The following is a 13,933-nucleotide window of genomic DNA, read 5'->3' as shown; positions in this document are numbered from 1 at the left end:
TATTGGTTGAAATTCACATGGGCCCCATAAAAAAATGTGGACCCATATAACTTTTATGGGACCCATATAAATTTTAACCAATAGAAGAGAGTGTGTTAGAGTGTGTTTGTTAAAGAGTGTGTTGCTAGCACTCCTCTTACACTGAATTATGTCATTTTCTCAAATTATTATCGGTGTCGGCGTGTCACTGAATAATGATGTAGTCTAATGGTTATGTGCTGATGAATTGCAGAGGAACTCATTGCCAATGCTGCTTACATTGGCAGCCCAGGGAAGGGCATCCTTGCTGCTGATGAGTCAACTGGCACAATTGGAAAGCGTTTGGCCAGCATTAGCGTTGAGAACATCGAAACAAACAGGCGTGCTCTCCGTGAACTCCTATTCACCACCCCTGGCGCTTTTGACTGCCTCAGTGGTGTGATCTTGTTTGAGGAAACACTATACCAAAAGACAGCTGCAGGTACACTTACGCTCCTTATTTATCATCTTAGAAATATACATTTTGCATTACATGTTAAGTATCTCCTTCCGAGAAATCCATGATGAGAAAAATCTTACTTACCTTTCTTATGTATTTATATATGTTCTTAGATATGCCTATTACCTTGTTTGTTTATGTCTAAGTGCTTGTTTGGATTGCCTTATTTGCTGACATAAGTACTTGAGAGATTGTTTGGGAGACTTTATTTATGATAACAACTTATGACACATCTATAAGTTGTTTTTGGCTTATTTTCACAACCTCTCTAGCATAGTATAGTTTGACTTTATTTTATAATAAAAATAACATTATAACCACTTATGTGAAGAAATTATTCCATAAATGCTTAATTAAGTTGTTTATCCAAACAAGGTCTAAATCATGCCATATTTTTCAGTTGTCATTAGTTCCTAAACTTTGTTTTTTTTTTTTTTTATTTTTTATTTTTTTTTATGTAATTTATTGCAGGAAAACCTTTTGTAGAGTTGTTGAAGGAAGGAGGAGTTCTTCCTGGTATTAAGGTTGACAAGGGCACTATAGAGCTTGCTGGAACCAATGGGGAAACCACCACCCAAGGTTTGGATGGCCTCGGCCAGCGTTGTCAAAAGTACTATGAAGCTGGTGCTCGATTTGCTAAGTGGCGCGCTGTCATCAAGATTGGTCCCAACGAGCCATCCGAGCTAGCTATCCATGAGAATGCCTATGGTCTCGCTCGCTATGCTGTCATATGCCAAGAGAATGGCCTAGTTCCTATAGTGGAGCCTGAAATCCTCGTGGACGGATCTCATGACATCAACAAGTGTGCTGAGGTGACCGAACGTGTTCTTGCTGCATGCTACAAAGCTTTAAATGATCACCATGTTTTGCTCGAAGGCACTCTTTTGAAGCCTAACATGGTGACCCCCGGTTCAGACTCTCCGAAGGTTGCCCCCGAAGTTATAGCTGAATATACCATTAAAGCTTTACAGCGAACTGTTCCGGCTGCTGTTCCTGCTGTCGTGTTCTTGTCCGGTGGACAGAGTGAGGAGCAGGCAACACTCAACCTCAATGCCATGAACAAGTTCAAGGGAAAGAAACCATGGGCACTTTCTTTCTCTTTTGGAAGGGCACTTCAGCAGAGTACTCTCAAGGCATGGGGAGGGAAAGATGAAAACATTAAGAAGGCTCAAGATGCATTCATCTCTAGGTGCAAAGCTAACTCACAAGCAACTTTGGGAACCTATAAAGGTGATTCTACCCTTGGTGAAGGTGCATCTGAGTCTCTCCATGTCAAGGATTACAAATACTAAAAGTTGCGAGCTGCTTATGGATTAACTAATAATAGCTTCACTTTGTTTTGGCCTTTTTTTCCCCTCTGATTTAGTTTTTCCCTTTATTATTATTGGGTGTTATTTCTTGTTTCAATGCAACTTGGATCTGAGAACGTTTTTAGAAGCATATGCATAAAGCTATTCTTAGTGAAAATATACTTGAAACTTTTTTTTCTTTGAATAATTTAGTACCTCAGATACACCCCAACCCCATCATTAATTTTGTATCACAATTTTATGAACACCTTGAAATATTTTTTTTTAAGATTGAATGCTTTATAAAAAGTTGTATCACAATTTTGTACCTTAAATTTTTTATAACATCCGCTACCCGCTACTTAAGGAGCGGACGTTATAAAAATCTTGGTAAGGTGTTTTTTACTCAAAAAATCTCATTTTTATAACGTGCGATACTTAAGTAAGTATCAAACATAATCCTGAATGGTGCAATTAAAGTTTCACATTTGAAGTACAACTTTCATATATAAAGCAAAAAGTCTCACATTTGAAGTACAACTTTTATATATAGTTAAAATATTACAAAACTTATAAAAATGAGAAATTTTTATAACATACACTACTTAAGTAGCTGACGTTATAAAAATCTTGGTAGGTGTGGGATCTCAACCGGTTGAAAAACTAAGAAATTTGAACACGTCCGTCACTTAAATGCCGGACAGTATTCCGTAACCTAAGTAGCGGACATGGGTAGTATGATAATTTCGTAGAGTGCGCCCCTGAATCAGTAGGGTGACAAAAGTAATTCTCTTCTTAAAAAACGTTTTTGTCTGGACAGGATTTTTTTTACCCCTCTAGACATAAGAATAAGAGAATTACTTTTGCCGCCCTACATTTTTCCTATTTTATCCTTCCGCTACTTAAGTAGCGGACGATATAAAAATGTTTTTTTTTAAAGGTAGGGTGTTTTGAGGGTGTCCGTTACTTAAATAGAGGGCGAAAGTATTTTGATAAATTCGTAGGGCACGTCCTAGAATCAATAGGGTGGCAAAAGTAAACCTCTGAAAATAATGGTATTTTTTCTCGACTAAATAAGCAAATTCATCCATGAATTCTTACCCATCAATCAAATTCGACCTTTAATTTTTCAAAATAGCTAAAAGCGTTGATGAATTTGAGAAAGTTATATCAAATTAGTGATCAATTTTTCCGTCAACTTGGGTTATATCAAATATTTTTTGTTTAAAATATTTTGCAAATCATGTAGTAAATATATTGCTAAAAAGAAAATTGTTTGGCGGACCGGCAAGCCGGCTCACCAACTCATCAAAAAATGGGTCGGGGTTGAATTTTAAGCCCGGACACTTAAGTTGGTCCGCCCCACTTTTAAATGGGCTTAAACGACACAATCCTAAACGGGGCGAACCACCCACTTTACCACCCTAAATTAAACTATCTCAATTAATTCAAGGACTCATTTAATTAATGTGCGAAAATTTAAGTACGATTATGCTTATTTACTTGTTTTTTTTAACCACGAGTGCTGCCCCACTTGTAATTCTTCACTTCAACCCTGAATTGTGTTTGCATGGAAAATACTGCAAAAGCTACTAGGCCCATAACACAACCCGTACAAAAGTAAATCAAAAGTAAAGGGACTTTAAGTTTGGCAAAAAAATTGCTTCACTAATTATAGCATGCTTGGTTCTATGATGATTAAAATTAATTTCGAATGAATTAATTTTGCAAAATTAATTTTATTTAGTGTAAAAAAATGGCTAGTTATTGAAGTCAGTATTTCAATCTACCTGGGTACCCGATTTTTTTCTTCTTTCATTTACTTTAATTGCAATTTTGATCTTATTTTTATCCGCTTACAGAATATGTCTCCCAATTTTAAAATTTTCATTTATGGTTTCTTCCTCAAATTTTTTATCTTAAAAATAAATAACGTAATATACAATCTGATGATGATGATATAAAAATTATCAAGATTGATTAATTATTTATGTTATTAATTAAATTATGGAAATGAGTAAGTTATGTAATTGAAACTAAATATTTTAGCAAATTTTTAGCAATTTCTTTTTTGAAGGAAATTTTTTAGCAATTTTATGAGTATAATTTCACAACATCAAATTATACATATATTTTTTAAAATATGTCATATTACTGTTTTTACACTAAAAATCTATTAAAGTGATCAAAATTGAGAAATTTTAAAATAAAATAACCAATATGATTAAAATTTAAAAAGCTATTTAATGAAGCTGATATTTTTTGCAAACTTACCAAAAATATTTATGAAAAACAACTCATATAAATAAATAAATTTTTATATACCATTCGCAAACTTACCAAAAATATTTATGAAAAAAACAACTTATAAATATACAATTTTCATTAATAATAACTTATAAATTAATTATTTTTCATAAGCTTAAATATATAAGTCAATTAAAACCAGACCCAACCCAATACTAATAGAGCTGAGGCTGGAACTGTGCAGGTAGTAGTCACGTCTGACGCATCAGAAAAAAAGCATGGTATTATTTGCACACCCCCACTCCCACCCACACACACGAAAAAGTGATTTTGGCATCCTTTGACTCTTTTAATTACAACACTGTCTATAAGGTTAAAGACAAATTAGCTATTAAAAGAGGAAGAAAAAGGTGAAGAAAATACTGCCAATATGTCTCCCTTTAGCAGGAAACTTCTTTACTCTTTCTTTCTTTCTTTCCAAAGGTAGTACGGTTACTGCCAGTTCATTACCTCCATCTCCATCACAACCAACCAGCGTAAGCTATAGGTGCATGATGCAATGCATGTGTAATTGTGTACATATATATACTAAGAAGCACATGCACTTCTCAAATTAGGCGTGTTTCAGTGTCGGGCACGCATCGGTGTTGAACACCGAGACAACACTGACAGTCTGACACTTATAATTACACTGAATTATGTCGTTTCCTCAAATTATCATGTGTCAGTGTTCATGTCATGTTCGATGTCCGCGTCTGTGTACGTGCTTCGGAGTATATCATCATCTGAATCTGAATCTGATCAAACTCAGCGTGTAGTATAGTGCCTGTGCCGTTACGTACTACTTACTACAACAAGCCTTAAAATGCAAATAAAATTATTAGACTCTGTATGTACACACAGTACAGAACCCCCCTACCTTGTTTTCTTTCTTTGTCACTTTCTATGCAGAAAATTAATAGTGATTTGTTTGTAAAACTGTGGGGGTAGGGTATTAGCTTTCATCACTTTATAATGTACTAATGTAGCAGATAGGGTAATTATTCATCACTTATGGTATATGAAAATCTATACTATAATTATTCATCACTTTATAATGTACTACTAATGCAGCATATAGGGTAATTATTCATCACTTATGTTATGTGAATCTATACTATAATTATTCATCATACTTTATGGATCACTTTAATTAATTAATGAATTCAAATAGTTTACTCTACACTAGCCTAAGCCTATGATAATTTGGGGTATTTAAATTTGTTATTGTACTTATTTTAAAATAAATTAATATTGTACTGGGCTGTATAGTTGAAGAACATATGATGAACTGGACTGTTCTTTTTAGTTAGTCTACTCTTTTTTTCTTTTAGATCATCTTATTTTGTGAGACTAACTCTAGTAACTGTTCAATCAATAAGAGGGGAGTACAACTTCTCACATTTTTCTTTCTTCTTCTGCAAGTGCATATAATGGATTCATCAATTGCAATTAGGGTTGAGAATAGGTCAGGCGGCCTACAGGTGCCTTCGGCCTGGTCTGTTTAAGCCTGGTCTGGCTTGTTTATTAAAAATGCTAGACTGAGGCTTTGAAAAGAGCCTATTTACATAAATAGGTCAGACTCAGACTTTTAAAGAAGCCTACAAAGCCTGATAGGCCGACATGTTTATATTTAATAATTATTATTTATATAATATTATTGTTTATATAATAATTGTATATGGCATACTTAATAGACTTTGTCATAATCGTATTCGTTATTTTATTAGCTTTTAATTATTGTGCTAATCTTTTTATTAGTTTTTTCTTAATGTTGTAGAAATTATAAAAAAAAATTTAAATGTGAAATAGGCTTTAAGGCTTGTTTAGCCTATTTAAAAAGATTATATAGAGACATTTATGTAACACAAACTTTTAAACAGGCTACAAGGCCAGACCAGACTTTAAAAAGGCTCATGCCAGACAAAAAAAATTTGCATTTGATAGGCCGTAGGCCATGCTTAGACTTGAAGAAAAATCGTAGGTCAGGCTCAAGCCTGTCAAAGCCTGGCCTGACCTATTCCCAACCCTAATTGCAAGGAGAGATACACATTAATACTATTGTTTATAGCCAAAATTTATCGTGCGCACAAGTGAGATAAGTCTTTCACCATGTATAACTTTATTTTAAAAATTGGATCGATAAGTCTCACCATTAGTTCAAATGAAATGTGATGTGACATATTAATTTAAAGGTGAGACCTATTAATCTATCGGTGAAATCAAATTTACGCATAATCAAATTTACAGCAGGAAATCCTTTTTCCCTAACTTGAGTAACATTTTACAGTCTTGGAGAGATCTTTTAAAACAGATAAATAAATTAATTTTTTCTTTTGGATTACAAATAATTTCATGTTTTCATGAGCTAATTTGAGATTGCCTCACATAATCAATATTTTTCATAGAAATTAATTCAAATTTTTTTATATACATACTTAAGTACAAAACCCAACAATGTCAATGTAGCAAAAGTAAAGAACGATCTTGATTCTTGACAGAGAATTCGTGCACTACAATTTTACTATGGTGGATAGATAGCATTTAATGTTGCTTAAGTACAAAACCCAACAAACAGTGTTGTCATTTTATAGTGACATATCAAGCTGAATAGTGCAAATATTCTAAAAGAAGATGGAATATATATTTCAATATCTTAACTGCAACCAAAATGTAGTTCATGGCCTTGATAATAGAAAACTTCATTTTCAATAGGCTACAGTTTGGGTGCAGGTACAGCAATAAGGCCAGATATGGGGTTAAGGTTCAAATCATGCCTCATTCTGGGTTAGGCAAAAACACAGAAACTTTACTGTTCACAAATGCTTTTCTTCTTCGGTATATTGCATATTTATTGTTGTAATTCAATTAATTTAGGACTTTAAATTTGATACACTGTTAATAAAAAAAAATTGTACTATTAAAAGATGGAGAATGTTAACATGTGCATATATGGCACATGTTAAGGTAGTAAAAATAGAAATTATGTCTTAGAATTTGTGCATTTTAACTTTTCAAGCATTAAATGTCTTGTATCATTAAATGTTAAATTTCTATATTAAGATACCTTATCATGTGCTCTATATGCACATGTTAACAAGACCCTTAAAAGATTTGTACTGTTCATTTTGATTACCTTCATTAATTTTTTTTATATGTTTATCATGTTTTACTTTATATATTTTCTACTATTTATTCATGTATAAAAATACATATAAAAAACATTGTTTGACTTTTCTTTACAATTCAATGAGGAGTGAGCACAAATCAAGTCAAAGAAAAGATAGAACATTATCAATAATAAATGCTTACAATTTTTTAATTCAAAAAGTACTTCAAATAAAATTTAGACCTAGAATGCCTATATCCCTAAATATAAAATATCATTTAGTTTTCTTTTCTGAAAACTCAATATCTAATTTAAAGACGACTAATTTAGAAAATCAATATCACTGTTCATTAACGAAGGATTCAATTAAAATCAGAGCAAAATTATATAAGGACTAATTCAACATAGAAATTTCAAACCTACACCACAATATTAAAATATCCCATGATTACATAAAAGAGACCATAGATGGAGAAGTAAAGAGAGAAAAACCATGACAAGTTTCTTGTTCTTTTTTACAGATAAAGAAGCCACAAGTTAAGAACCGATACATGAACATTAGAATATGCAATAAATAATATATGAAGTAATACAATTCCAATTTAATTTGCATATACCCATAAAAGAAAATTAGGCATAAGAAGAGAGACTCACCTGAATTATAGTGTCATACCCCAACACTTGATCAAAGTATATCTTTTCATAATTAAACAAACTTGATCATGACTTGGACAAATGTTTTTCTCTCCTAGATTCCCATGAATATAATAATAATATATTGACCACCTTAATTACCTAATCATATCATAATCTCTGTGGTCTCTATACATAAAAAGCATCTTAATAACTTCATTTACCTCTTTCTTACATAACAATGTTTGATCATGAGGCTGTGTAAAACTTTTCACTGATCACTGATTTTGGTTTGCTTTACTAACCTTTAAGCTGTAATTCTCCCACAAATTTCCTCCCTCACTCATCAACAATGGAAAACAATTTTCAGCTGCAACAACAACATTACTAGAATTTGAACCATCATTTCTTACTACTCTTCCAAGTTCTTCTCTTTGATCATTAACATCACCACAATAGGAACCTCCTCCATTGTTATTATACAAACAAGACCTATCAACATTGTTGTTATTATCAAAGTAAAAACAACTTCTTGAGTTTTCCTTTCTTTTCTTGTTTCCATCATGAGAAGAAGATTGAGTATTTATTATCTCATCATTTCCTTTTAGTTTATGCAAAGCTTCCATTAAAGCAGCATCTCTTGCTTCAATCCATGCTCTTTCTTTAGCCCAAAATTTATGCTCTTTTTCCAACCTTTCTTTCTCTTGTTTCCTCCATTCTTCTTCTCTTAAAACCCTTTCCTTTTCCTTTTGTTCCAATGTCTTTGTGAGTTTCTCCAACCATTCCTCTTGTTTCACCACCAACTTCTTCATTTGTGAATCAATGAAGTCTTTTATCTTTACCTTCCAGAAGCTTCTTCCACTACTCTTCTTTTTTCTCTTCTCCATGGAGCTTTCATTATGATCATCGTTGTCGGACGATGATGTGTCAAATTCAGTGGAGTTTGTGAGGCTGAGGCTATCACAATGTTTGTTTTGAGAATGAAACATTTCTTGATTGTTGGTACAAAAATTGTTTTCCGGGAGTGAAGATGAAGAAGGGTTATTGTTTTGACCATATAAGGCTTCAAGCTGACGAAAAAATCTATAATGTTTTCCATCTTGTCTTCCTGCTTTTCCTTCTTTTGTTTTTTTGTAGTATTTGTATAGATTCTCAAACTTCTCCCTGCATTTTTTCCCACTCCTTTGATATCCATGTTCCTCGCACATTATCCTTAATACAACACAAACAATATGCAAAATTAGTATGTAAGAAAAACAACAAAAGACCATAAATAATAGCTAATTAAAGCTTATCGGCGGATGATTTAAATATTGAACCCTAGCTAGCACCAACATTGTGAGTGGCACACGGGGTAAATATTTCGAGTTAATTAACCAATGGATATCGAGTTCGACCCTGCCCCATTCATATGAAAAAACATTTGTTGAAAGATGTCAACCTCTTAAATTAATCTTTGTAATTGCGTATAGAAAATTTGATTTACATAACACAAAAAAAAAAAATTGAACCCTAGTTGGGGTTGTGGATATTATCAAAGAACTAAAGCACATACTAGTTACCATGAGCTTTTACTAAAATTTATGCTATTGTGCAATGTCATTCAAATTGTCAATAGGAATGAGTTTTCCAAGGAAGAGCAAGTGATTGATTGCTGTTATTCCATGTAAGATAGAATTTGAAATACAAAAGAATCCAAAAGTTGAGTGAATTTTAAACAAGGAAAAACTAATTAAAGGGATTGGACTTTTGCACCAAAAAGAGGGTACAAAATTTCAAAAAGGAAAAAAGGTAGTTGGTAAAAATGTGTACTATAATCATAGTATATGAACTTCAACTCAACAATAAAAAATTGTGTAGTGAGACTATGAGAGACTACACCAGTGTATAGTCATTTCTAGTCAAAGAAGCTTAACAAAATTTCCAGAAAATGCATTGTAAAGTGACAAAATTAAATAACCAATTAAGTGCAATATTGATCTAGTAGAAAACTGTGGAAATTAAAAAGAGCTACAACAAACAACTAATATTGAATTTTAGTAACTCTTTAGATGTATATATTACATATGAACGAAAGACAAACGGACAACAAACTGCGCCACTAACTTTTTTTGAATTGTTCTAACACAAATATTAACAAGTAATTTTAATTTTAATTTCCATAAGCTCATTAAGCTGGAAAAAAGAGTAAGAAAAATGGTAGTTACCTAGAAAGTTGATCCCAAAGAGGACCCTTTTGAGTAGCTTCTTTGAATTGAGGATCAAGACGAGATCTAATCTCAAGAAGAGTAAGAGTTTCTTGTCTAGGCCATCTTCCATTAGAAGCATCAACACCACCTAAACAAACAGTTGTTTCAGCTTCTAAATTACCACTAAGAGTAGGAGTTGAAACAACACTAGTTGTAGCAGTGGTAGCAATAGCAGCAGCAGCAGAATCTGTAGAAACAAAGTCATGAAATGAACGAGGCATTATATCAGATACTTGGCGGCCAAACATCATCATCTCATAGTGTGGTGTCACTGTCATATTTGGGTTGCCGGCGGCGGGGAATAACTCCGCCGTAGGAAAATGATGATCAGTTGTTGTTGATGTTGTTCTTTGTCCAATATTCATGAGTTGTCTGAAATCAGTTATACTATTAGTGTTAGTGTTACCACTAACATTAACATAGTGTTGTTGTTGTTGTTGTTGTTGATGTTGTTGTTCATGGTGGTGATGATTATGATGATGATGATGATGGTCTTCCATTTCCATATGATGATAATGATAATTGAAAAAGAAAAAAATACAAGAGTGAATTATTGTTGTTATTATAGTAGTAGTAGATAAGAAAAAAAGAAGAAGATATAATAATGAAAAATGGAAAATGAAGAATGAAGATGTTGTTAAGCGGCAGAGACGGATCCTGTCGTGAATGAAAAAGGCTAAAGTGTTTTTAAGAGTGAGCGAGCAACAAGGGAAATGGTCCCGTCTCTCTCTCTGAGTCACTGTTTAGTGTAGTACAAATTTGTATTGTGTGTGTAGTATGCGTGTGCTGTGGTGTATATCAGGTACGTACCAACCATATTCTACACTATTCTTCGAGATTTTACTGTATTTATCCGACAATTAATGAGGATAAGTCATATGTATGTGAAATAAAAGTTTGTTAAGAGTTAATTATTGATACTACATGCAAAATTAGTTAGGTGTCTTTGTTCTTAAATTATCGAGGAGTAGAGTAAATATCACGTAAATATAATTAAGATTATGAATCAACTATTTGTCTGTGTGTGTTACTGTTTGTTTACATTTTAAGACCCCATATCTTGACATGTATATTGATTTATCTTCTCTTTTTTCTTCTTATATTCTTTCTTTCTTAGTTGTCACACTTTTCCTTTTTCTAGTGGAGATTGATGATTTAAGACCAATTTTGTTTTGAATCATTTCTTTAAATCGTTTATTTATTTATTTAAATAAATGTAATTTACATATATTATTATTTTAATTTTTCGTTTTGGTGTGGTGTATTATATTTTTTTCATTTTTATGCGGTGCATGTTTATTTGTAATTCAATTTGAATGATTAATATAGATCTAGTATGTGCAGATTCAATCAATAACTTTCATATAATCAACGCTATAGATTAGAGACATGGATATTACAGATAATATACGGTCATTTATTTAAATAAATATAAACTAAATACATCAAAATGTGAATGTATCTAATAAATTAATCTTTTCTTATAATTAAGACGAGAGGGAGTATAATAAATCATAAAAATTTGATTTAATTGCACTTTTAGTCTTCTTATTTTATCATACTCACAAAAATAACCCCTCGTTTCAAAATCAAATTTTTTGTTCTTTCTATTTTCATACTTGTTGTAATTTTGGTCCTAACTCATATTTTTCCTCTAAAAATGTTGGGTCATGAGGAGGTATGTTGATCACCACGTTGAGTCTTGAACAACTATATAAGTGAGTTTGACACCACCTCTTAACCCAAAACCTCAAGACATTTAGGTTCATGGGTCATTTCACTTATAAAGTGTTCAAACATCGATCCACTTTTCCATCTGATGTGGGACTTAGCTGCTCACACTTGAAATATCAATAATCTTCCCCTCAAGTGTGAGTCCATCCATTTTTTAATGGATGTGCTCCCCCTCAAACAAAAGTTTTTCAGCCACTTGCACCGTCGTTGTGCACTCAACGGGAACACCGCTTGAATACTTTGGCAAGAATAGTTTCGGCACAAGGAGTCAGATCAACTAGACTCTAATACGACTGTTGGGTTATGAGGGGCAGCCAGATGGATCATCCACATTGAGTTCAGAATAACTATACAAGTGAGTTGGACACCACATCTTTACCCAAAATCGTAAGACATTAGGTTCATGATCCTCTCACTTATAAAGTGTTAAACATCCACTTTTCCATCTAATGTGGAACTCATCTCAATTGAAATATCAACAAAAAATAATGATTTTTGACGTCCTAAAAGGTGATTTATTGTCTCAAATATTGATTCTAATGAATATCACATTTGAAACCATAATCCAACTCTTCTGGCATAAAAAATCACTAATTTTAGGACAAAAAACATGAGTTAAGACCAAAATTACAACAAATATGAAAATACAAAAAATTCAATTTTAAAATAGAAGAACTATTTTCGAGAGTTTAATAAAACTGAGAGACAAAATGTACAAAAATCAATTCACTTATGTTTACGAAATATACAATTCAATGATAAAATATTATTCTTTTTACCTGAAACCAATGAAAGCGATGCATGAAATACCTAAAAGATAAGGTTGATAGTTGTAATAAAAAGCCATTTTTGCAAAACTCTATTTTATATTTTATAGTTTTATAGTATCCTTTAAGAAGTAAGACAAACATGATCTCTCTATTATTATACAGGCTTAGAAAATGTATTATTTTGAATTTAAATTAATATTATTAACATTTGTGTAAATTCTAAATATGAAAATGTCAACAGAATTATAATATTATTAAATTTCTAATAATTTTATTGCTGAGTAAGGAACACTACAATCCTTCGCATTACTTAGGAAAAATTTCGTAGGAATAGTGCCTATTTTTGTAGGAAATGTAGCATTTTTTATAGATTAAATATTATATTTTTTTTATAGGTAGATTAAATTTTTTATTTTAAATAAAACAATTTCGACGAAGGCATTGGTAGGTAATGTTTCTAGAAATATGTGTGTCATATAAACAATTCTTTCTTTTCATGTTAAAAAGCACTTGACCATTGCAATTTTTTTTCTTCTTAAAATAAAACAATTCTGACGAAATCATTCGTAGGTAATGTTTCTATTCAACAATCAAAGCGCATTTCCAACGAAAAAAACTCGTAGGAAACATTCCTTGGAAGTAGCACTACTAAAAAATGTCACTGTTCACCATGAATCCCATTTTTGTTGAAAATGCTCGTCGGAATTGCGGAGAATTCTTGTAGTGGAATGAATCAATCTGACGGAATAGTGCTTAATCTCAAATGCATTAATCATGCTGACTTTTTTTTTTATAGGAATAGATACATTATTTTTTAGCAAGGGAATAGATTCATTTATTTTTAGTCATTTTTATAGGAATAGGAATAGATAGATTAATATCGTTTTTTTTAAAGGCAAAATGACATTAAAAGCAAAAAGACTTGGGTACACTATCATTTATTTTTAGTCTGTTTTTTTTCTCTTAAATGATGTAGTGGTCCACTGAAATTAAACTCACATATAATTGTGGGATCTCATATTCGAATCTGGGTCACGACGTCCAACCTAACAATTTCGACATTTTGCCAGTTGAACTAGAACTTATGCGGTAATTGTTTTTTTTTTAAAGGAAGAACATTATTTGTTGCAACTATGTATATAGTATATGTAATGTTGTATATCCTAAATATAGTTTTTTAAGATAGTTAAGAGTGTTGCTTAATTGATTAGTGCAATTAGATTCTAGTACTACTATATATATATATATATATATATATATATATATATATATATATATATATATAGGGAGAGATCAAATTACACCGGTGTAACATTTGAGTAATGTTACACCGCTCAATAACGCTTTAACGAATTGAAATTTTACAAAATCCACTGTTTGATTGA

General features: G+C 31.9%; 2 protein-coding genes across 2 annotated transcripts; one reads left to right on the top strand and one right to left on the bottom strand.

Moving 5' to 3' along the window:
* The first annotated feature begins 213 nt into the window (after positions 1 to 213).
* LOC123890421 (fructose-bisphosphate aldolase 6, cytosolic-like) lies at positions 214 to 1,936 on the top strand. Its single transcript, XM_045940032.1, is given in 2 exon segments — positions 214 to 460; positions 950 to 1,936. Coding segments are annotated over 2 exon segments (1,068 nt in total). The 3' UTR covers positions 1,771 to 1,936.
* A 5,811-nt stretch (positions 1,937 to 7,747) lies between these two features.
* On the bottom strand, positions 7,748 to 10,811 carry LOC123890419 (trihelix transcription factor PTL-like). Its single transcript, XM_045940031.1, has 2 exons — positions 10,003 to 10,811; positions 7,748 to 9,007 (listed from the first exon to the last, which is right to left on the bottom strand). The coding sequence occupies exons 1-2, from the start codon at positions 10,548 to 10,550 to the stop codon at positions 8,074 to 8,076; spliced, it is 1,482 nt and encodes a 493-aa protein (XP_045795987.1). The 5' UTR covers positions 10,551 to 10,811; the 3' UTR covers positions 7,748 to 8,073.
* Positions 10,812 to 13,933: the final 3,122 nt, after the last annotated feature.

This window comes from Trifolium pratense, linkage group LG6, assembly GCF_020283565.1.
Source record: "Trifolium pratense cultivar HEN17-A07 linkage group LG6, ARS_RC_1.1, whole genome shotgun sequence".
NCBI classification, from domain to species: domain Eukaryota; kingdom Viridiplantae; phylum Streptophyta; class Magnoliopsida; order Fabales; family Fabaceae; genus Trifolium; species Trifolium pratense.
This window is presented reverse-complemented; position numbering and strand designations above follow the sequence as displayed.